Raw genomic sequence first — 25,687 nt, 5'->3', positions numbered from 1 at the left:
CAAATAAAAAAAAGTCTTTTAAAAGGCATGAAACCATTTTTTCAAAGTTTACTTTTCTTCTTTTTTTCTTGTATTTTACAGTCTGTTGATATTACACCAAATTTAATCCATGGAGCTGGGAAAAAGAAGTGGCAAATGTCTCATCATTTGAGAGTATTTAAAATCAGACTGGACATCAGCACCAGCTCTTCACCAAAGAAATCCAGTCAAGGCACTCAACTCAATCTTGATCAGCACAACTGTGAACAAAACTGGGAGAAAGTCCTGATTTTTAAAACAAGCTCCATCTTTTCTTTTTAAGTATAAATGGATATAATTTTTATACCTGATTGTTTTAGCAATTATTAAATATGGTTTATACGACTAACACTGAAATCTAGATTCATTTTCAGAAGAGGAAGTGTTCCACTACTGGATAAATTCAATTAGATGACAGCCTCGCAGGCAATGTGATATTTAATCAACCTGTGTAGGATTGGAGAAGAAGAAAGCAGTAACCTTTAATGAATTTTCTTCCTAATGTTTTAATATCAATTAACTGGTTTAGAATCATGGCCTTCTTCTTCCATTTCTGCTTACTGTGACAAGTAGGACAGGAAGATAGAAATTTGGCAAGCTTACTTTTAAACACTAATGAAGCTAAAAATAAAGAAAAGGCAGCAGAAAAACAGAAGTTAATGTGAAAGAGGTGCCATTTGTAGTTTCTAAACCTACATTTGTATCCCAAAAAAGGAGAAACAGAACTTAAACCAACTGCGATGTTTCAAGACACCACATAAAAATGAAAATTCTTACAGTCGACCTGGAAACTAGGACATACTTTCACTGCAGATACAAAACAAAAAAGGGTCTTTTTTTCCCCTCATTTTCAGAGCCACTATTACTCTTGTTCCAAACCATTCTTTGTCCACCACTGTTACAGGTCAAAATAAATCTAAATAAAAAGTAGCTCCACTTGATTACATGCATATGGACTATACCAGTTACCCTAAATATGCAGTGCACAGTGATTTTTACTATAGAAACATAGGAAATTAACAGTAAAATATGTTTACAAGATGAATACACATTTGTGTTGGTTCTCTTCTCTGTCATTTTTATGTGTTGTTCTCACTATTTTAAAATTTCTAGTGAAACTAACGGACCTGAAGTTGATCGTGCATAGTAAACCTAAAGTTTACAAAGAAAAGAAAATTAATGAAACCTCAAAATATACATAATCGTTCAAAGGTACATTCTAGCAGTGGAAGAGTAAGGGCTGAAAAATCAGTCCAGGCCATCCAAACTGAATGGCTACTGAATATACTAGTGACATTTTAACTTTATAATATATGAGGCTTTACAGTCATGGAATTCAATGTTGCTTGGGTTCAGATATATTCATGGAAAGTCAAATGATTGCTGTGAAGTCTCAAATAGTCTGATGTTCACTGTGGCCTACAGCAGCCTAAGGCACTGTGTAAGGATACATCTTCTTACATACAAGAAATGGCAGTATTTATGGGTTGAAAGCAGAACTGCTGGGTGCAAGTGTGATTTGTCAAAGATGTGCTCCCTAAAGACTGAAAAAGGCAGAAGTGACTAATGGTTTTTAGCTGGTGAGGATGTCACAGAAAATGTTGTAATACACATCTCCAACATAACACAGGTTTAAGAAAACAGTATTGCACAAAACAAGAACAGTGAAGGCTTTACAGTATCAGGATAAACAAGACAAGAACACTTATTAGTTAATATTTAGTTGGAAAACAGGAAAAAATGGCTGAGCATTGAAAAGGATTCTTCTAAACCTTCATTGTCCAATGCTATCACTGCATGTCACAATTAAGGAAAAACTTTAGCTAGGTGTATAACATTCCTATGCATATGGGGATGCACCCCAATATCCCCAAGGTAAAAAACACCCTGGAAAGAGGCCTTGGCTTTTCAAAAACAGCAAGGCAAAGTATGGAAAGACAAGAACCACAGACTTTAAGCAGCTGATTTCTGAAAGTCACCATTCAGTAACAGGCCATAATGGTATGTTTAATAGTACTGTAGAGGTGAGGAATGCCTACCTGAAACCTAAATACCTGGATGTTAGCCAGTGTTTGATGTAGAAGAATAGTTTTCGTCATTAGTTCACCTATATAAAATCTATGGGTGCAGTTTTTGTTTCAATTTTTCTCTTTTCAAGATAAATCTGGTTTTGTGCAAGTCCTAAGATTATTAGCTTTTAAAAGCACCTAGATCTAAATGACAAATTTACTAAAATTATTTTTATGTCATACTTTGCAAGTTATGAGTACTTTTGCTATTTATTTAAGGCAACCAAAGCAACATCGCTTTGCTGAAATATTTTGACCCTGCCTCAAAGCTAATGCTTAAAGGAGCTCAGGCTTATTAGCCATTAATTTATTTACCTCTGAGCTAAGACTGACAAAAGGTTATTGTTTAACATCAATCATGCACTGATTTTAGAACCTTGGACAGACCAGTATACAGATTATCAAGTTGTCTCCCATGATGAAGATTGCTGTTATTTAATTTCTAAGTCATCGAGGCAAGAACATAAATCGTTTTTACTTCATTTTCACATGACAGTACTTATGTTCATAGATCTTTGATAAGTCCATAAACAAGAGTAAAGAACCCTTGTATAAGTATTACAGAACTTGTAATACTTAGAGAACCAGCTGTTTGTATTTCAGCAGAAAACATGAAAACCTTTAATTTTCAGATCTCTCTTCTGGTACCTGAATGCACAGTAATCATTCTAGTACATTGCTGGCAGGAGGCAGGCTGGCTGAATAGTGATGAAGATTACCTTGACAAATCATTGATGCCATTTACCTCAGCATGCATTATCTATGAGCTCTGTGTATTAGTGTGCAGCTCCTTATCATGTTGTTTGAACATCAGTTTACACATAAACGCTAAGTACTGAAGTCATGATGAAACACTTTTCTCTACCTTCTCTGCTCTCTTCCTGAAAAACAGTAAATGACTTTGTATCTGACCATAGCCAACATTTTTAATCTACACTGCTTTGCTGCCACAGTATCAATTCCTCCTTGTAGCATTTTGCAAATTATATATTCATGAAATATAATTATAATGCTGTAATATAACAATAATTTCAGAGATGTATGATGACAAAGAATTAGAAAATGGAATACATATCCAATATATTTTAGCTCAAAGTAACATAAGAAGAACAATGTTTTTTTCAAATTTCAGAACAATTAAAACTCAGGACCAAGTCAGGAGGAATCCTCTAGCACAAGGATTCCAAAAAGAAAACCTTGAGCTCTTTGTAAGACTTAAAAAGAAGACTCTGAAGAGGAGAGAAAAGGTGATGCTATAACTTTCTTACATGCTCATAGATCTGGCTCAGAGCGTAAGACCAGCCTGTTCCATTCAAGAGAAATTTCCCTAACACCTACGCTCATGTCATGAAACCCCAACAGCACATAGTCTTCCTATGCAGCAATTCTGAAAGAACACTGGAAAATCACCACTTTAATATATGGGTCATATAGATGAGGAATATACTTTGTATCTTGTGAAAAATCAAGTGTTTGTATGTAAAAAGTATGTGGTTTTTTGTGTATAATTCTCTAGCTTACCCCAGGAAGGGTAAGCACCCAGTGATCCAAGTGATTTGGAACCTAGCTAGTTATTTAGAAACCACTGTGCTTGACCACTTTGGAAACATATAGTATGAGAAAATGTCTGCTGCAGACTTCTTACATGAAGTGGAAGAATAGATGCAGAAAAAAACAGTACTCTGTCCCAACACTTTCCTTAAAGCACTGAATATTTTTTAAGATACAATAAATACGTATATTTTCAATTCTGCCTTCAGATAAAAAGAAGAACATTTTTATGGATAAAGAAAATGTGATGCATTTAATAGCTAGCATTAAGTAAAAATTTAAAAGAAATATTGTGTTAGCTTTCTGGGGGTAAGCCAAGTTCTATTACAGAGGATGACACCTAACCTCAGAAGCTGACCATCTCATCCTTTTCTGAAAATATATGAATTGGTCAGAGTCATGGAGAAAAGGCTGAATTACATGGACCTTGATCTGAAATTGTGTTGTAGATAGTATCTTAACAAAACTACGTTCCAATTGTTGAACTGCATGTCAAAAAACCCAAATACCTGAAAACCTTCAAATTGTTCTTCAGTCTATTCTTTCTGTATGACCCACTCAGGAGAAACTATAAAACATTGATTTCAATTTGTTCTTTCTCAACTCTCCACTAAATTTCCAAACTACGTTCAAACTCTGAATATTCTGAACTGCAGGAAAAAATATTTCCAACACATTTCTTTAAAAAAGTTTTGAAGTTTAATAGTAAATTATTAGTAATACTATAATATTCAGCAGAAAAGTCACAAGTGATGACTGATTTTCAGATAGAGGATCAGAAATATACTGGTATTTGAAATCATTAACGTGTTTCTCCCCATTACACAATTACCAGCTGTTTAGTATAATGAAGTTAAAACATACTTTTTTTCAAATTTCTGTGCTTTGTGAGCAGGTGACCTTTCTTGTTCCACCTTGTTTCTTAATTTATTGATCATTCTAGTGTCTGTCAACATAACGTATCAATATGGGTAAGGTAAACGTCAAAGTAAGTTACCAGAGAGTGATAAAAACAGAATCACAAATCTGATGCAAAATGAGACTTCTACAGTCTCAGCTATCCTACTACTATCTCCAGTTCGATACATACATTCAGAGCTATTCTATATATTGAACCCTTTCTGGGCTTTGAAGCAAATGGAGATGATTATCATCGTCTGTCACTTCCCACCATTTGCTTTATTGACTGCATTGTCAATACTTCTGGAATAAGCCGGACAAGTGGAAATTCTTCTCCATTAATAAAAACTTTTTTTGTTTTTCCAAAAATATTTCCAGTAGGATCAGAAGTAGAGGAAAAAAAAACGCATGCCTGTTTGTCTGGGGTTTTGGGTTTTTTTTTTTTGGTAAAAATACGGATAGGAAAAAAACTTGTTTCAGGAGAATCACTGTCTTTTTTTTCAGCTTGCCAACTGCCAGGGCCTCATTTGCACTTTCTCTCCAAACGCAGCTGGCAAACTATCACTTAATTTTTTTCCCCTACTATGCCAAACTCCATTCAAGTGCAAACTTGAACTTTTCCAATATAAAATTCAGATTTAAAGGATACTTTCTACTAGAACATTTCCAGTGGCACTATCTATTTCAATCATTTAAACGAACAGCCTTCCTCCCTGTTCCCCTCATTCCATTTTTTGGGGGTTCCATTTTTTATAATAATCAGAACTAAGAAATTTGGTTTAAAGAAAGTGCAGAAAAGCCTCCCCATATTGGAAATAGCAGAATAACCTGTTCAGAGTAAAAAAAATCATTCTAATTTCTTCAAGGCATGATCCACATCTTACTGAATTAACAGAGTGTGTCATTAAATTCAGAGAATTTTATATGAGTTATCTAGTTACTATATTCAGCTATATACAGCAACCCATGAGATATAAGCACAAGCCTCTATGGCTTTAGAAGTCTGGAAATACTCAGCTCTGAACTTAAGCCATCATAATAGATCACAAAGGATTCAGCAGCAATTCTGGTTTAAAGTATTTCCCTCACTCCACATTTCTCTTTCTGCATCTTTGGTTGTGCCCATACACCGCTGTTAAACTGCTTCTGAAATCAGTATGTAGATTAATGGGTGAGTAAGTCTAGTACTGTTAAGCAATTGTTAATATGCATTATCTTGCATAAAGTCCAACATTAATATAAGACTTCTAGTTCTTTAAATAACTTCTTTAGAGCCAGTTTAGATTTTTCTACAAAATACTAACTTGAATTTTATCATGAGCTGGACACATATCTCTTTTCCTGGACCCATGCCTCTTCTCCTTTTCCCACATTTAATTTCAATGTACAATCTTTTGAAGTTTCTTTTTGAGCTTGACCCTTTTGATGGCAGTTCTCTGTGCCTCTTTTCTGATAACATTCCTATCCTTGGTGGTTAAGGTGGCAATCTGCTGACATAATAACACTGCCAGAAACTGGTATGAATATTAATGAGGTAAAAGATTAATGAAGCCAGTTATTGGAAATAAAGATCCCCCAAATCCAGCGACAGTATTCTGTAAAACATCTCTATAAGGTATTTCCTTCAAAATTATGACATAAACCTTTTTTTTTATCTAACCATATAACCAATAACCATGCTTTAAAGTAATGACTCAATGGTGAAAATACAGAAGAGAAGTGACATGAAGAAACATAAAAAGAAGGAGAAAAGAATACAATTAGTAAATGACAGGAAGAAAGAATGGAAAGGAGGAGAAGGACTAACAAAAGTTTGAAGAATGGATAGAGAGGTTACACAGGCTGAACAAAATAGTAACGTGCATATCCAGTCTGAACTGGATGCAAATGACTGGGGAAGTAATAAGAAATAGAAACAGAAATGAGGTGATAATTTTCTTCTTCATTTATTTTCTACCTTATACTTAGCCTCCTACATTAAGCACACAAACAGGTAATTACAGAAGACAGAAAAAACTATGATCCATTTTATTATTTCCCTTTTTTCCTTCTGCTATACCTTAATCATTTATCTTAAATTTTATCTGCTTTAAAACACAGACATATTATATTTATTATTACAAAATTAAGCTGTTAAAATGTATGACCTCTTCTAACAAGCATTGCTCCCCTGCTACTTCGATATGATATTTATGGATTACAAACAAACTTTTCTATTTCAGCAGGATTTGAAAGACAGGTCTTCATCTGAACATGAAATGATTTGCTTAAACATACCGTAAGCAATCGATACTCAGTAGCAATGGAAACATTAGTATCTCTTCAAGACCAAGGGTCATACACCTCAAGAATCTTTTGAGGAATTTGTAAAAAAAAGTAGACATAGGAGTCAAAACCATGCTAGTTCCAGAGTCACTCTTCTGCAAGAAAATTTATAGCTATTTTAATACAGACATTTGCTTAAAAAATATTTAAAGAAAAATCTTCCAAAATCGAGCAAAAGATTCCAACATTAAGATTCTAAAAATCACATTCAAAGTAATTCCCAAATAAAAGGCATTAATGAGTGCCAACTTGAATTCGGGATGGTGCTGTAACTTAGAAGTGTTTTGGCAGTGCTCCATCACTTATCCTTCAATTGTAGCATCTTGTTATTTTTGTATAAAACATGTAAATAATTTTTATGTCAGAATTTTGAAGGAAATCCCTTATTGAGATGTTTTACAGACTACTGTCACTGAATCTGGGGGATCTTTATTTCCTAGCCTAGTCATCCATAACATGGGAATGAAAGAGGCATTTTCTAATCTATCAGTTAAAAATCTAGAAAATATTTATAATAGACTTTCTCTCTATAATGATGACAGACATTGAGGTGTTAGCATCTCAGAATTTATACATCACTTATGCATTATGTGCCTATAAAGAGATACTAGTTTTTATTACAACAGGATCATTTCTCAAAAACTTCAGTGTATCAGAAAAACATCTAGAAAAAAAGGAGGTTTTAGTGGCCAAAAAAGATCCAGCAATTTCCCAAATTACTCTAATCTAATTACTGGGTTTGAGAGCTTAATGGGGGGCATAGGCAAGTGTTTCCTGAACTGTACTGCGTATTTCTTTACAAAGCTGCATAGGGAACATAATTTGCTTCTGAAGTGAAGCAGTACAGCAGTTTGAGTGTCACTGCACTCGAGCTAATGAGAACAACAGTGCTAACTAGAAGAGCAGGACTCAGATGGGAGAGGTTCCCATATGCTTCCTATCCTGTTTTATATCCACCCAAAGCATTAAAATCCTTGCCTAGAGAGCCCAACGTAGGCCCAGTAAGATGGACAGGGCTTGAAAAAAGTGGCTGTTTATGAAGAGAGGCTAAGGGAACTGAGCTTCTTTAGCTTGGAAAAAACAGCTAATTGCTGTCTTCAACTCTCAAATGCAGCACTGAGACAGACTCAGACTCTTCTAAGAGATGCACAGTGAAGGACAAAAGGCACAAGCTGCACCAGGGAAATTAAGCATTCTTCACCATGATAGCAGTGAAGTCCCAGAAGGGGATGCCCAGAGAGACAGTGAAATCTCCATGCTTGGAGATTTTCAAAATTCAACTGGACAAGCCCTCTAGTCATCTGATCTAACTTTGAAATTAGCCCAGCTTTGAGGTGGAGGTGGGACTACATGGCCTCCACAAAGCCTTCCCAATATAATTTGTTGGTCATCCTTTTCTCAGTCAATGTGATGGCTGAGGACTTTAGCTAGTTAATGCTTGCAAAACATCTTGATGGATTTACTGCCAAGATGCTGTGGAAAGTGTGAAAGAGTAGGGACTGCAGTATTTATTTTTATTGAATAAAAGCTTCAATATAGGCAAGAATGTTCCATAACTGCAGTGTTGCTGAGATGAAAAATACTATTAGTCATGTTTGCAAAATACCCTCCAGAAAAGCCATTTGCCTTTTTACATTTTTTTTAATGTGTATATATATAAAGAAAAAAATGTTACTTTTATAATATTGTCAAAACTTTTTGGTTTTTTTGGTCAGCTCTTGGGCCAAATGATGAAGAAATGGAAAAAAGAGATAAAAATGGCTTTCTTTGCCTGGGTTATGGTCCTCTCAGACAAGCAATGTTCAAATAGGCTGTAAGAACATAAGGACGTGGAGCAGCCTACATTACTGCTGTCAAAAGAATGGCTTTTACTGCCTAAAGAAATATCTGGAGGCATTACTATAAAACTTTATACTACTACATCATTGATCAAATGAGCAAAGGAAAAACTCACTGATTCCTTTCTGTTCTTCCTAGAAGGCCATGATATTTCTGCTCTGGATTATAACTTTTGTATCATAAAAGGAGTATCAATATGATGTAAGTGATTAACCTAGACGGTAAAATTTCTGAAAAAGACAGTCATTAGTTCCAACTTTAACTCAGACAAGAAGCATAATTTTATTTCATTGGTGCCCTATTACATCATATATATACAGCAAAAACACAGCTATGAAAGATGTTACAGAAAATGTGCTCCATAAGCTTATGAAGTAACTAGTACTTCCAAGCTACCTTATGATTTCCTGAGGCTTATGTCACTATTTTTTTAATGCTATACAGCACCTGAAAACAAATACTGAGTCTCAAATTAATCTTCTCTATATAAGACTTAAATTTTAGGTGGGTAACTCTCATTCTGATTCACCCTGACCCACCCTTGCTGACTACCTCTTCACCTCTGGCAACTGCTGACTGTCTAAATTAAGCAGTTATCCAGATTTAGAGAAACTAGGACCGTTAAACTTCTCATCTCACACACACTGAGGCAATCCCCAGCATTCAAACCTCCTTCAGGCCTTCCTCCATACTAGTTATTTATTTTCAAACTCTGCCTTTACTTTTAGTTAATGGTTAGCCCATTTAGCCTGTTTGGCAGTTATGATCCTACACCAGGGAAAAGGCTTGCCAGGCAGTGTAAGAGCACCAGCACGCTTGATGCTTGAGCTGGATTTGGCATTAGCAAACAGCTTGCAAAGCGAGTAAGGTGAGATAATAAAAGCTGTATTTTGATAGGAACCACTTAGATTGGATGAGAGAAGGTGTCAGAGAGAGACCAGCTGGGAAACAGAAGTAAGGCTTAGCGAGGAGATTAGAGAGAAGATATGGACAGATGGAGAATGTGAACAGAAATTGAACCGAGACCTGAATTCAGTCTGTACAAAATGCAAGAAGTTCTGGAGGAGAAGAACCAAAAGGCAGGCTTCTTCTGTAGTCTCATATGGAAAGAGAGGAGGAATACGAAGACAGAAATTTCAGGCTCTGCACCGAAGTTTCACAGAGATGTCTAAGCCCATAACCTGTGACAATGTTTTAGACTTACCTCTGTATCTGGAGTTTCTAAATGGCTGACTTCGGCATCACAGCACTGAACAAACCGGCTATTGTTAATTTCTGTCTCATCTCTTCATTCTAAAAGCAGACTGTAAGCACTTACCATACCATTATGGATCCCACTCCCTGAGCTGAACATTGCAGCACATAACTAATTTTTTGAGTTTCTGAAAAAGTTTACCAGTGATCAACTCCTTCTTGGTAACAACTCTGGAAATTATTTGGAGAAAATGAACTGAGAAGATAAGCACAAAATAAAAACTATCTTGGTCTCTCCAGGGCAGATTTGAGAACTGTTGACAGGATAGCTTCTGAAAGTCTGAGTTGGTGTCAACAAAGCCAACCTTGTTCTGTAAATAAGAGGTTTGTCTGCACTATGATGCCCATCTGTCAGCAGCCATTCACCTTAAAAGCATGCTGAGAGAAACTGGAAACTATTGGAAAGACTTTTTTTTTTAATGACATTTGAGTGAATTAAATGAACATTACTTTTTTTTTTTTTTTGAGCTTTGGCACTTAGAAAACAACTTAGAATCCTAACTTTAACTGAATCACAACTTTTGCTGTGCAGAACTGATAAAAAGAAACTAGTACATCAGCAAATAATCCACTGTTTTTAATGAGAGAAAAAGCAGGAAATAAGAACACAGAAGACCCAGAAGACAGGCTTTTCAAGAGACCATGGGATTCACCTGACCAAAAGCAGTCTCAGTCATCTAGAATCTCTTTGTAGTCAGTGGAGAATTGGGTGGGATTAATCATATTTTAATGATATAATTTATCAAATAGAAAACAAGTAGATGAACTGTTGTTCCCTTGGAGTATTTCTGCCTGCAGACTATAACAGGAATCTACAGTGACCAGGTCAGGTGTGATTTTACACCACCAATATCTAATATTATATATGATCTTTCTAATCCTTCATACCTTAACTAGGTAGCCTATGTCCTTGTGTCAGTCAAGGAAGATGCTAGACCTCTAGGCTTCTGAAGAGAAATGTAAAGAAAGGAAAGTAAAATGTGGAATAAATGCCACTTCAGCTAAGGGATAGAAGGAACCAGACAGGTGGCATTTAGGCTATTTGACGATGGACCTATTTTCTTTGTCTCAGCCTCCTGTCTTTTAAATGAAGACTGTATCACTGAGGTCATTCATATTATAGAAGGAGCCCTATATGGTCTGAGTGGTTAGTTTACTTGAGCAGTCTGTGACAAATGCTGTATCAATACAAATTGACAGCAATGGTGTGGATGATAATGTGTAAGAGGAGCCATGAATACTAAAAAAAGTTGTATTTAATTTTAAAATTCAATTTTTAAACATAATACTATTACTCATACTGCTCAAGATATTCTTGGCTTGGAAGTCAAATCAGTCATGTATGCTATCTATCCCTTTATGTTATTCCCAATATTCAGATATAACACACTTTCACTAAATATATTGATTCTAAGGCATTTGTGCTATTGCAGTTATAAAGTTTTTGTTCATATCTATTAAATACCCCATGCCACAAATTGAGATAATCCATTTCCTGCCTCCACTGGATGTGAAGAGTGATTAGCAGCTGTCCTATTTAAATAATGTTTAACACTGTGAAAGACTCTTATCTTGTCCAGCTTTGGTCTTCTTTCTAGATCAACACAGCCAGATCCTTCGGCCTTTCAACCGATGTCTTGTTGTCTAAATCTTTTATCCTTTCTCTTTTGCTCAACTTGAATTTTTTCAGTCTCTCTAACTCTTAAGTGGTGCTGACCTAACTGCATGTAGTATTATAGGTGAAGTCTCACCAACCACTGAGCAGGGTAGAACAATTACAACACGTATCTTATACATGCACAAGTTGTTAGCATTTCCCAAGAACATCACTGCCTTTCGTGCAAGCGCTTCATATTTTTAAGTCATATTAAGTCTGAACTTTTGCTGCTACACCTGAACATTTCAGTACTGCTACTGCCTAAACAACTGTATTTCTCAATTTTTTTTTTTTTCTTTTGTACCTGCAGTGTCTGTATCATTACTGAATTTGATTTTGGAACATTGCTCTGAATCGCAATTCTGCTTTCCAAAGTAATTGTGTTTCCTATATTGATCTGCAAATGTTATATGAGTGCTTTCTCCATACCCTAAATTGCAATTGAATTATTAAAGAGTCAAGCCTGTGACAAACCCTTGTTTGACCCACTTAAAACTGCCTTCCAGTTTGACAGTGACTAATTTGACTTAAGACATCTACTTCCAGCTGGCAGAAGGAAAGTAAACTTCCATTAAAATAGTAATTGCAAAAATTTTAGCTTATCAATAAATAATGTTGTGCTGGAGTAAGACAGTAAAGAAGTAAAGTAGAAGGGACTATTTTTCTCAATAGTTCATACTAAAATTTGATTTTGCAGCATCAATATGCAAACCCATATGACTACACCTAGTTTAATTCATAACTGTAAATAGTTATTTATCTTAACAAATTATTTTTAATATGAAATCACTGACTCGGAAAACCAGTGACTGAACAGAAGGATTTTGAGGATCAGAACTGAGATGAAGTTAGTTCTAACATGGGGAAGCCTTATTAACTTTAAAAAACCCATACCTGTTAGGTGTTATTAACCCACATTGCAATTTGAAACACTGATAGCATGAGAGAATCTGGCGTAGCCATTACTTCTAGAAATGAGAAGTAAAACTTCAGAGCTCTGGTAGATGATTTATGAAGTTAATAATGAAGTGATGAGTGTTAACAACACACATCTAGCCCGAAGATTATTTGCTACATTCATTTCATCCTATTTTATTTTCAATTTTGGGGGTGATCATCTGGGGTATATCTAGCTCTGCAGATATTTTTCATATTTTTCTTTAAGAGAAAATGTAGAATTTTGAAATTTTTAGTAGCTCATATGCTAAAAATAAATTAACCTCCAGGCAGAAGTATGTACCTGGAGAAAGTGTGCCTAGGTATCAGAATTTAATGAGATGCACCCCTTTAGATTCTAAGGACTTGATTGCACAGAATAATTATCTCAATACTGGCATAGCCTGAACTGTTTCTAAAAAAAAAAAAAACCAACCAAGAAACAGGGAGAATTTTAAATGCACCGATTTGTGTTAAAGGAGCATCCTAGAGGCTTCATATGCAGAGGTAAGGTAACCATTAACACAGTGGAGAATGAAGAGGCACAGAGAACATCTTTTTACTGTTCTGAATATTTTGTTGTATTTAATTATATCTGATCATAAGTTTTGGATGCAGTATGGTTCTGGGTTTTTTTTTTAGTAATCTTCATATAGGACATATGAGCTATCATAGGTTTTTGCCAGTCTTGGATCACTTCCAAGCAACATTAATCACATTTAGCTGATCAAGATGATATTTTACAAACTTAAAAATATTTTAATAAAATGATGGGAAAAAGTGTTGGAATTAAGGCTTGCATTTTGTTATAAGATGAAGTTTGGACTACCTTGACAAGAACAAATTAGTTTCTCTACTTAGTGTGCATTGCTACAGTTTGCAGGGAGGTTTTCATGCATGAAAACTAGATTCCTTCTGGAGAAAGGTAAAGAGGAAGCTCCGTCCTAAGTGCATCTCAAATGTGCTCAAATCCTAGTAGGGAAAACCAGTCCAAACGAGTGACTGACTCCCTTTGGACAACAATACAGTATACTCACAGATACTTTAGCATCAGCTACTTTCATCTATTGTTCTGCTTTTATTGTACCAAACAACTTGCTAACATAGCACAGTCAGTGCTTCCTTTCTAGGGAAGATTTTATAGACATTGGTCTTCTGCTCCTTTTGGAGAATATACATTCATTTGCTCTGTACAGTATGATTTTTCTGTGTTTCAGTCACATCTGCTCAAAAAGAGTGGACAAAATAAAATGCAGGAAGCCAAACTTATCAGCAGAACATGTGAAAGAAACTCTCTTTTGAGTTCAGTCAGGCAATTACACTAGTAGAAATTTTACCCTCCTACTACTTATTCAGACTAACTACAGTAATCCATGTCTTGATAGGAGACAAAAGTCTGAGGCAAAACAGAGCTGAAGTAGGCCAAAACCTGCTAGTTGGTATGCACCCTTCTGTCATTCTTCCGTGCCTGCTTGGTTCTGCTGTATACATTTATACGCTGTATTTCTTCCTTTAAAGCACGGAACATGATATTGGCCTCTCTCCACACCCGAAACTCAAAGTATTCCTAAAATGGATAACCAAGATAAACAAGTCAGCTGCAAATAAGTGGAAAGATATTACTGTACCTTCATTCTTTGTCTTTTATGGAAGATAAAAGAGTGAGGGATGGGATTTGTGGCCAGGGGCATTTTTTTTTAATGTGTATATGAGAGCTGGCTTAAGAGGAAGATGGATAAGCTGACAGCAGGTGAGAAAAGGCCCAAGTGACAGAAAACCAAGGCTCTTTGTCAACTCTGCCATAAATCTCATGCTTTATAAAAGATTGTTAAGGATCCCCTTTGAAAAGCAAAAGAATGAATACCATAGTAATTTTCTATTATGCATGAATGTCCCTTGGTTGAATAGAGAAGGTGTAAAATCAACTAATTTAAAAGTATCAGGCAAGATGGACTGACCTGGTTAAATATGCTTTAGAAAATAATGTTTATATGATATGTTGACCAAATGTGGGGAAGTCTTTCTGTTTTGAAGATCTGACAGATGGAAAAAAGATGCCTCATTTCAGTCACATAAATATTATTCCAAAGTATTTCAAATACAGCACAGGAAGCAGTAGCTTGAAATGTTAACAGGACTTGACATTGTAAATAATTCAGACCATTAGTGAAAAAAGTAGTCTTTAATCTAGCTAAAACCACATAGTTAAAGAAGAAGATAGGGAAATCCTATTTTACTATTTACACAAGGATAACATTGTCTAGAATTGTTTCTAGATATGAATGAGATCCTCTTTTCAACCCAGTTTCCAGGGAACTTACTTGAAACACAGAAAAAAGTGTGTGACTTCATATTCAAGCACAAAAGGAACTCAGTAGGTACCTCTACACCTTCTCTGGACTGCTGGTGTGAATTCAATCTCAAAATAAGATCTCCTGTCCATAAGCAATGAACCAGCCTCATATGCAGCTGCAGGGCACTTTTCAGGGATGCAGGAACCTGTGTGCCTAATGAAACCTGGTGACTTAGCTTATTGCTAAGCGTGGTAACACACTGTTGGGCAGACCCAGGTATGCGCTTCCCAAACTGCATCATGTAAATCAGGCCACTCCCACTCTGTTCTTTAAGACTGGTGTATGCATGGCCAAAATGAAGGATCAGTTGCCACCAGTGCCTGAAGAAGAACTTCATCAAACCACAGCCCACAGACATCACTCAGAAGCAAAGGAAAATAAACCCTTGCACTTTAAATCTAGGTTACTCCAACATCATACTACCAAAGACAGTTCCTCACTCAACACCCGCCTGTACTTAAACCTAAATAGCAGCCATTTCTGCAAGAGGTAATGTCTCCTTTATATTGAAATATAACTTTTACAGAAAACAAAATGTTCTTCCTTTTTTCTGGACCAGTTCATGTGACTAAAATGCAAAATTAAAGTCACTGAATTAAGCATTTTGCAGTTACAAACATGTGACCACTTCTTTCTCAGACCACAAAACACTTCTGAATATTTTACAGTAAGAGCTATAACAAAATACCTACCCCTTTTAGCTGGAATTAGGCCCAAGGGAACAAGATAACAAGAAACCAAGGGCAACACCAATGTCCTGTGCTCCAACAATAGCAGAAATCTGTTACTTCAGATTCTGGCATGACACTAAGAAAGAACCTACTCCCTGATTCTGAGGAAAGTAAACAGAAATACTGAATCCTAAACCAGGCAATTATCCCTACTCTTTATCTCTAGTTATTACCCAAGCAGAACATTCCTTGGACATACAAGTCCAGTGAACAGCTTAGTCCTGAATAAACAAGCAAAACATCATGGATGTGATATATGGAAGGTTTTAATTCTACTGGGAGCAACTACCCTGCTTCCCCTCTTCAGTGCCCAGATGTACAGCACATCTGACACAGCAAAAGATATCCCAAATCACTGAAGTCCTAACCTTCAGTTTGAAAGTTGAAAACTTTAGAATACCATAGGAGATAGAACATAGATTAATGTGCTTTGTTTTCATTACTTTTAAATTTATGTCAGTTAAGGCAATGTACACTTTTAAAATCAGTATAAAACCACTTCCGCTCTTACTACAGCAACAGATGAAGTCCTGCAATTCTTACCTAAAAAAAAAAGGAAAAACCTTTTGGGATTTTGCTTGAAATCATTATAGTTTTTACTACAGTATACAGATCTGAATTATATTTGCCTTACAATTGCAGCAACTCACATCTGATGAAAAATTTGAGAAAAGTCTCTGTTAAATCTCTTAATAAACAGATTGATAGAACTTGTTCTAAATACTTAAGCTTAAATGTACAATTTCTACCCTGAAGCTGACAAGCTGTTGACAGACGTGTGTTTGCATTAGTTTCACTAATACAGACACTTCTGCTGAGTCTTTATGCACTGCTTAGCTGCAGATGTTATATGTGTGTGACAGTTCACGTGCAAGATCTTTTGCAATTTGCTTCAGTTTAGTTGAGCAGGCATTTTGCATCCAAAGGCAAAAGGAAGACAACTTCCATCTTTGATTACACATATGCAATGTGTACAAGTGCTGAAGTTGACTCTGACTGGCATGTGACTTGATTTTGTGATGCACTGGTGTAAAGCTATTTCTTTATTAAACTAGACAGGTACTCACAATTTTTTGTTGCTGCTGAATGGACAAATTTCAATCTCCACTTCCAAACTCTACTAACATTTCCCGGTGCCCTCATAGAAACCACTGCTATGCCTTTGCGTTCCATGGAATCCTACCATGTTGGACTGTGGGACAGTCTATCAGAATCAGTGCTGGGGAGCTCATTGCCACTGGGAGCTCAAGTGGCACACAGCTCACAAAACAGGAGAATTAGGTATCTTTGCAAAGTATCAATTCCAGATGGGTGGCTTCCACAACATTTTTTGGTGCTGACAACCTATAGCTCACAATTTTTCCTTGACACAGCTACACTTGATTACTAATATATATCAAAGAAATGTACAGCGCATAGTAACTACCAAAGGGAACATAATGGAAAGCAATACTTTTACTTTGGATTAATAGGAAGCCACCATCTATGTTCATTCAAGTGTTCACACAGAGGCAATGACTATGATAGAATCATAGAATCATAGAATAGTTTGGGTTGCAAGGCACTGTTAAAGGTCATCTAGTCCAACCCCCACCTGCAATGAGCAGGGACATCTTCAACTCAGTCAGAGCCCCGTCCAACCTGACCTTGAATGTTTCCAGGGATGGGGCATCTACCACCACTCTGGGCAACCTGTGCCAGTGTTTCACCACCCGCATTGTAAAAAATTTACTCCTTATATCTAGTCTAAATCTACCCTCCTTTAGTTTAAAACCATTACTCCTTGTCCTATCACAACAGGCCCTGCTAAAAAGTTTGTCTCCACCTTTCTCATAAGCCCTCTTTAAATCCTGAAAGATCACAATAAGGTGTCCCCAGAGCCTTCTCTTCTCCAGGCTAAACAACCACAAGTCTCTTAGCCTGGCCTCATAGGAGAGGTGCTCCAGCCCTCTGAGTATTTTTGTGGCCCTCCTCTGGACCCGCGCCAACAGGTCCATGTCCTTCCTGTGCCGAGGGCCCCAGAGCTGGACACAGTACTGCAGATGAGGTCTCACCAGAGCAGAGTAGAGAGGCAGAATCACCTCCCTCGACCTGCTGGCCATGCTCCTTGTGATGCAGCCCAGGATACGGTTGGCTTTCTGGGCTGCAAGCACACATTGCCGGCTCATGTCCAGCTTTTCATCCACCAGTACCCTCAAGTCCTTCTCCACAGGGCTGCTCTCAATCCCTTCATCCCACAGCCTGTATTGATATTGGGGGTTACCCATCGCAGGTGCAGGACCTTGCACTTGGCCTTGTTGAACCTCATGAGGTTCACACAGGCCCACCTCTCCAGCTTGTCCAGGTCCCTTTGGATGACATCTCGTCCTTCTGGCGTGTCAACCGCACCACTCAGCTTGGTGTCATCTGCAAACTTGCTGAGGGTGCACTCAATCCCACTGTCTATGTCATTGATGAAAATACTAAACAGTACTGGTCCCAGTACAGACCCCTGGGGACACCGCTTGTCACTGGTCTCCACCTGGACATTGAGCGTTGACCACTGCCCTCTGGATGTGATCATCCAGCCAATTCCTCATCCACCGAACATTCCATCCATCAAATCCATATGTCTCCAATTTAGAGAGAAGGATTTTGTGGGGGACGGTGTCACAGGCCTTACAGAAGTCCAGATAGGTGACATCCGTAGCTCTTCCCTTGTCCACTGATGTAGTCATTCCATCATAGAAGGGCACAAGGCTGGTCAGGCAAGACTTACCTTTGGTGAAGCCATGCTGGCTGTCTCGAATCACCTCCCTGACCTCCATGTGCTTGAGCATAGCTTCTAGGAGGATCTGTTCCATGATCTTCCCAGGCACAGAGGTGAGGCTGACAGGTCGGTAGTTCCCAGGGTCCTCCTTTCTTCCCTTTTTAAAAATGGGCACAACATTCCCCTTCTTCCAGTCAGCAGGGACTTCATCTGACTGCCATGACTTTTCAAATATCATGGAGAGTGGTTTTGCAACTACAATAGCCAATTCCCTCAGGACTCTGGGGTGCATCTCGTCAGGTCGCATAGACTTATGTATGTTCAGGTTCCTCAGGTGGTCACAAACCTGACCTTCTTTTACAGTGGGTGGGACTTTGCTCCCCGAGTCCCTGCCTTGTGGTCCATCCACTTGAGAGGTGTGGGAAGAGAGGTTGCCAGTGAAGATTCAGACAAAGAAGTTGTTGAGTACCTCAACCTTCTCCTTGTTCATTGTTACCAGTTTGCCAGTCTTGCCCATCAGAGGGGTAGCTTTCTTTGGCCTTCCTTTTCTGGCTGACATACCTGTAGAAGCCCTTCTAGGCATGCTTTGCCAAGTTCAGCTCCAGCTGCACCTAGGCCTCCCTGACCCCATCTCTACACAACTGTGCAGCATCCCTATACTCTTACCAGGATACCTGTCCCTGCTTCTACTGCCTGTGCAGTTCCTTCTTGCCCTTTGCCAGGCAAGAAGGTTTGACCAGCAGGTCTCAATTCAGCCATGCCAGTCTCTTGTCTTCCTTGCCTGATTCCTTACACCTGGGTATCAAGAGCTCTTGCACTCCATGGAAAGCGTCCTTAAATATCTGCCAGCTCTGTTCTGCTCCTTGTCTCTGAGGGAAGATTCCCAGGGGGTCCTCTTGACTAACTCCTTGAAGAGCTCAAAATTTGCTTTCCTAAACTTCAAGGTCCTGACTTTACTCTTCCCCTGACCCATATCCCTCAGGACTGTGATCACCCACCAGTGCATGATCACTGCAGCCCAGGCTGCCTCCAGTCTTGACATCACTGATCAGGTCATTTGTGTTGGTGACCAACAGGTCCAGTACTGCATTTCCTCTGGTAGGGCTGTCTATTACCTGGCTTAAGAAGTTATCCTCAATGCATTCCAGGAGTCTCTTGGATTGCTTATAGCTTGCTGTGCTACTTTTCCAGCAGATGTCTGGGTGGTTGAAGTCCCTCAGCAGGATGAGAGCCTGCAAGCGCAATGTCTCCTGTAGCTGGAGCAAGAAGGCTTCGTCAGTGGGCTCCCTTTGATCACATGGCCTGTAGCGGACACCAACCACAAGGTTCCCTTTGTTGCCTGGGTCTCTGATTCCTACCCATAAACTTTCAACCTGCTTGTGACTATTCTTCGGAGACAGCTTTTCACACTCTATCCATTTCTTAATGTAGAGGGCAATGCCTCTGCCCCTCCTTCCTCACCTGTCCCTTCTGAATAGCCTGTAGCCATCAATAGCCACACGCAAGTCATGGGATTCATCCCACCAACTTTCAGTAATGGCAACTAGGTCATAGCTTTCTAGGACCACAGTGGCTTCCAACTCCTGTTTGTTGCCCATGCTGCATGCATTGGTGTAGAGGCACCTCAGCTGGGCTGTTGGCTGTGTCACCTTCTTAAAGGAACACCCCTTAATTCCTTTGAGGTACTTCACTGGTGTCTCCCTACTGGCTCCTGTTACCTCAGGAGCCCCTGGCTCATCTCCATAAGATTTCAAGTGCGTTGCAGTGTAGCCAGCACGTCTCAGACCAATAGGCTGATGGCCCTCGATAGCACCCTGGCCCTCTAACCTTGGCATGTCATCCCACAGCTTGTCATGGATAAGCCTGATATTACCCCCCGCTTCAAGTCTAGACAGTAGATAGACAGTAAATGAAAATGTAATGTAAACATATAACTTCTTATCTGAAAATTAAACATGCCATCACTGAAAGCAATATAATCTGGATACTTATTATTATGTGATTAGCTGCCAGGTTATTTTTCAGCCTTTCACTTATACTAGATTAGATAAAACATTGTAATAACTTCCTATAAAAGGTGCACTAAAGAGTAAAATTATATTTAAAGCAGCATTTCTAAAACATAGAGACATAATTTAATCATCTTAGTCATAGTCTTCATAATCTTTTTTCTTGAAATATTGTAATAAATATATTTTTCAATAGAAGAAGTACATAAATGCTGAAAGTACATTGCCTGAAGGACAAAGTATCATGTCATTGTAATCTTTTAGAAAGAGACCAATTTCATTCTTACCCTTTTAGTCCCACTGATTGCATAAGGATCAACTTTTTTGATAAACTGTCATAAAAAGAAGCCTGTGAAACATATACATGAACACACGAACACCCTGTTCACCTGCAATGTTTATGAATGCAGACAAAGACATAACCCTGAAAGAAGAACTACTAAAAAAGTGATGGAATATTCATCTATGCAAAAAATATACATATACACACTCCATTTCGCTAAGGTAGTGAAAGATCAATCTTTCATTTCCATTTTATTCTTTTATGTTCAGCTCTAGTAAATTCTGTTTTCCAGAGTGAGCGGTTTCACAAGTTTTTCTGCACTGAACTTCATTGTTTTGAATGACATAACTGATCCCTTCCACCTTTCCCTTTTTATAATTAGGCAATTAGGAGTTCTCCAGTCAGGAGGGACAGGGTACACAGAGAATTACAGACAAAGACTTTAGCTGTTGTGGGCACTGTACAAAGAATGAAAAGACAGTCACAGTGCCAAAAATATTTTAAAGTTGAGGAAACATCTTACTTTCACACTTAGCAGGATAATCCAAAAGTGATCCTGTATTTAAACTAAAGTATAACAATGATATGTTGCTATAACAACACAGTTCTACAGTTGAAAAAAGTGTCAACAAGGTTTACACTTTGTCAGCAGTGACACTGTGTGTATGCTAACTTTCAGGAAGAACTTTTGAGTGCGACAAAAGGTACAAAAGAAGAAATTACTGTCCACCCTTTCCTGTGCTTCCAAGATTTTACAGTCCTAAAAGCAGTTCTCAGCTGATATAAACAAACACAGACATTCTGGAGAGAATACTATAAGTCTCATGGAAACTAGGAGATCATTTAGATCTTATACTGCAGATCCCTCCTCTACAACATAACTGGACTGAGTAACTGAGAACTGAAACTGATATAGCAACTGCAAAAGCAATTTATGCCCATATTTCCAGATGCTGATGAGGTCATTAGATTACTTTCTGTAAGTGTCACTCTAAATATTTTATTTTTTTGTCATGTATCTCTTTTCCTCCTTTAAATTTCAAGTACCTAATCCCAGCCTAAGCTAACTGAACCTCAGATACTTAATTAACAAAACTCTATCAGAAAGAGAGGGTATAACAGACTTAATGCTCAACATAACATCAGACCTGAAAGCAGCCATGATGGTCATGGGAGATTTACAGAGCAGCTTCCTCACCATAAGCTGCCTGACACAGTTAGTGCAGCCCACTTTATACCCATGGAAGTTTTTTACTTTCCTTGCACTTGTCTACTTGCAGACCAATGTTCCATAAAAATGTCGACCTCATTTATTTAGACTGTAAGTACTTTGAGACATTGGCTATTTGGTGCTTGATGGCTGCATGCTAATAAGAGCAATATAGATCATTACTGTTTGGGCTCAAGGCAAAATGGTAATAAACGTGGGTAAAAAATAAACACTGATGAACAAGCCCTTTGTTTCCTTGTCTCATTAATGAATACTGAATGTGTTCAAACTCTACTGTAAAGGCCTTTAAACAATCAGCTGTTTATAGAATTTATCATCCATCTTGAAAGCATACAATTCATATCAAATATATATGTATCTATGAAATAAGTGAACTGAATAATTTGTCCTCAGTAAGAGTTTCACTACACCGACAGTTATTTTACAATATTATACTTGCTCTCCAATATCTAGTAGGACCCAACCTACGTTCTAACTCATCAGCAATGTTCTTCAAGATGCTGTTCCAAACCCTCTACATCAAACTTTAGTGCTTGTGCTACAGTTTCCCCCACTGCGCTAATACTGCATTAGGGAATGATGTTGATATGGAGTGCCAATGCCATGACTACAGTTTTCCCTACAAACTGCCAAGTACTGTTTTCCAAGCAGTAACAGCATAGGAAGCATTTAATATCCACACAGATATGTGAAGCTGCAGAAACTGCTTACAGTGGGAGCCTTGGAGGGCACAGCCAGATAATTCTGCATTTGAAAGCCACCACAAATTATTGAACATAGAGAACAAACCCTTTTTATTCTATCCAGCCTGTACTAATCACTCATGTATTCACTGATAACTGAACATAAAAGATAAAAATTGCTGAAGAACTCAAATGGCAACTCTTCCAGAGACAAGTAAGATACTGACCCTGCAACTGACAGAAGAGAATGGACTCAGACAAAAGGACAACCAAGAACATGTTAAATTATAAAGGTATTTTTTTAGCCAAGACTTCTTCCTCTTATTCATAATAATGGACTGATTCCCAAATCAGAAATGTTACTACTCAAGGAATACTGCAGAAATTAAAAAATTTAACCCTGATGATGTCAGCCTTATTCAAAATTGCCTCCTCTGATCCTATAAGAAACAGCCCTCAACACTTGCCTAACTTCTTGATAATCCTCCTTATCCAAAACAAACAAAGAAAGAATGGATTTGTGATATGAGACCTTTTGGTCTGGGAGAGATAAGTACACATTGGGACACGAGATTACCCACAGAATCACAAATGGCCAAGAAACGTCACGAGGGTCAAAAAGGACAGCTAAGGTAATTACAAATCCGGTGTTAGCTGCCTCTCAGAAGGCACATGCAGTAATTTCAAGGTAAATGCACTACACACTGTGCCACAAGAGCTGGGTGTTGTATGATTAGAAAGAAAATGCTTTTCATTTTCTGAAGAATTGGTGGTAACCACTGTATTGGCAATTAATTGCCATGTAAAACATACAGTGCCTTCCAAATTCTGAACAAGAATTTGTTGTGTTTTTTTCTGAATCTTAGTAAGACTGTAATATGGATTCCTCTATTTCCAGGCAAAGCAATGAAGCAAATAACCATTGCTTTAGACAGCAGACATTCCTCGTTACCTTTCAGCAAGGTGTGCAAAAAGACTACATACACAGGTGTTGCAAATGAGTGTGTCAGCCCTCATGCTGTACTGACAGCTGTAGAACTGCATATTTAAAAAAAAAAAGAAAGCAAACACTTCTTACCATGAAACCCTCAGTGTACTGAAACTGAGTTCTGGAACTGTCTTCTGCTGTGGGACTCAGGGGCTTAGGATCAGACATAGAGCGTTGCATCATCTTTGCTGCCTTTGGGCTTGATGGAGGAACCTTGGCAACGTCAGCATGCAGCATCTTCTGAGGGCTGATGTCATCAGTGATGGGTTTTTCATAGGGTACAAATGCTGACTCTATAACTTTGCTTGGTGAAACAGGTGAAATGGGTGAATAGAGAACTTTGGGAGATTTGGGAGGGGAAGGGACTACCTGCAATGTGGAGTCTGGACGAAGGTGGGATGAGTAGCCTATCTCTAATGGTGTTGGGCGTTTTTTATCTTTCTGAGGAGATGAAGCTGACAGATATTGGGGACTTTGAGTATCTGACTCTGTCTCTGTCTGACATCCCAAACTTTCTCCTTTATATGTCTTTTCTGGAGCTGAAATGTGCTTTATGATTTCAACCTTAGCATCCAATCGGGCCCTGACTGAAGGTGTTCTTATTGTTCCTACAGGTTCTGTTTGTACTGAAATCTCTGCCACTGTCTGAACTGCAATACTAGATACTTTGGAGAATTGTTTAGCTTTGTCTGCCTCAGTGGTACTCTCACTGTATTTCCCTACACGGGGCTTCCTTCTGGATCTGCTAGAGAGATCCCATTCATCTTGATCTTCATCATCTGTCTGAACACTTGTATCAACACTCTTCTTGGCTCTCCGTCTCCTATTTGTGTAACTTCTGTCTGCTCCGTCTTCATCATCAGTTTGCACTCCACTGTCCACTATCTTTTTGAAGCACCGGGGCTCTTCTTCCAGGGTCTCCTCAAGCTCCTCATATGGACCACGTAATTTTGGCATAGAACTTCTCTTTTTCAATTGCTTCTCCTCTCTAACATCAATATCCTTAAGAGACATTTCTGAAACAGAGCTTAGGATGCCAGACCTAGGTATGTATTGGGTAATGCCATCAGACTGAACTGTATACCACGTTTGGCTTTGTGGAATTTCAATACCCAGCACTCCTGAAGCTGTAGTGGTTGCATCATCAGTAGGCCAAAACTGGCCATTTTCTGTGGTTGCATACTGTCCTTCCAAAAGTGTCTGATCTGTAGTAGTTTGTGGCGAGCCGGTTCCTGAAGGGTCATAACCATACTGATATATCTGACGAATTTTTTGCTCCTCTAACTGTTGGTGGAGCTGTTGTTGAAGTTGTTGGAATTGTTCAAGCTGCAACTGCTGCTGGGCTAATGTCTCTTGCCTCATCATAAACTGAGCTTGTCGTTCCTCCTCTTGCTGAAATAAGAGATGATGTTTCATGGATTGCAACTCCTCAAGCTTTTTTTGCACCATAAACTTTTCTTGTTCCCTAAATCTTTGAATTTCCTGACGTTCCCATTCCAGCTCTTCTGCAAAGCGCTGCTGCTTAATTTTCTCAAGCTCAAGAAGTTCACGCTCCAAATCAAGCTGCTGCTGTTTGCCTTCTTCAGGGGCAATGAGAAGGGCAACCTCATCTTCAATTACATCTGTATAAACTTCAGATGCTGTAGTTAAAGCAGGTATCAAGTTAGTTGGCTCAGTGGTAATAGTTTCTATAGTAAGAGGTGGTAACCCTGTCTCCATATCAATGGCAGTAATTGCACTATCTTTTTCAGCTGCCACTGTTGTCAAGAAACTGTATGATCTTGGGAGTGGTTGATTCTGTTGCAAAGTTGATAAAGAGGGCACCGAGTCAATTGTTTGGAGAGTAGGTAAATCTCTGACAGTTGTACTGAAAATAGAACCGGGTTGTGTAGTGATGGCAAATGTGGATGGGATTGGAGTCGCTACTGAAGAATAAACAACACCATTGGATGATCTTAAAACGCTTCCAACGCCAAACTGGGAACCCAGAGATGACACCATTCTTGCTTGGGAATACTGTGGTGTACTGAGCCCGATGCCAGAAATCACCTGCCGAGTCTCTGGATAAGGACCAGTAGTCTTGCTTGAGTAATCCATAACCTCACCTGAA

At 38.3% G+C, this 25,687-nt stretch overlaps 1 protein-coding gene across 1 annotated transcript in view; it reads right to left on the bottom strand.

Annotated features, from left to right (window-relative positions):
• The window catches only part of PCLO (piccolo presynaptic cytomatrix protein), a 388,529-nt gene that overhangs the window by 169,997 nt on the left and 192,845 nt on the right, over nucleotides 1-25,687 (bottom strand). The window contains exon 7 of the mRNA XM_075722389.1: nucleotides 23,668-25,682. Coding sequence (XP_075578504.1) covers nucleotides 23,668-25,682 — 2,015 coding nt within the window. The remainder of the gene's footprint in view (nucleotides 1-23,667; nucleotides 25,683-25,687) is intronic.

The sequence above is a fragment of the Pelecanus crispus genome, chromosome 1 (genome assembly GCF_030463565.1).
Source record: "Pelecanus crispus isolate bPelCri1 chromosome 1, bPelCri1.pri, whole genome shotgun sequence".
Taxonomy (NCBI): domain Eukaryota; kingdom Metazoa; phylum Chordata; class Aves; order Pelecaniformes; family Pelecanidae; genus Pelecanus; species Pelecanus crispus.
The sequence above is the reverse complement of the archived record's forward strand: the minus strand, read 5'-3'. Positions and strand labels throughout refer to the sequence as shown.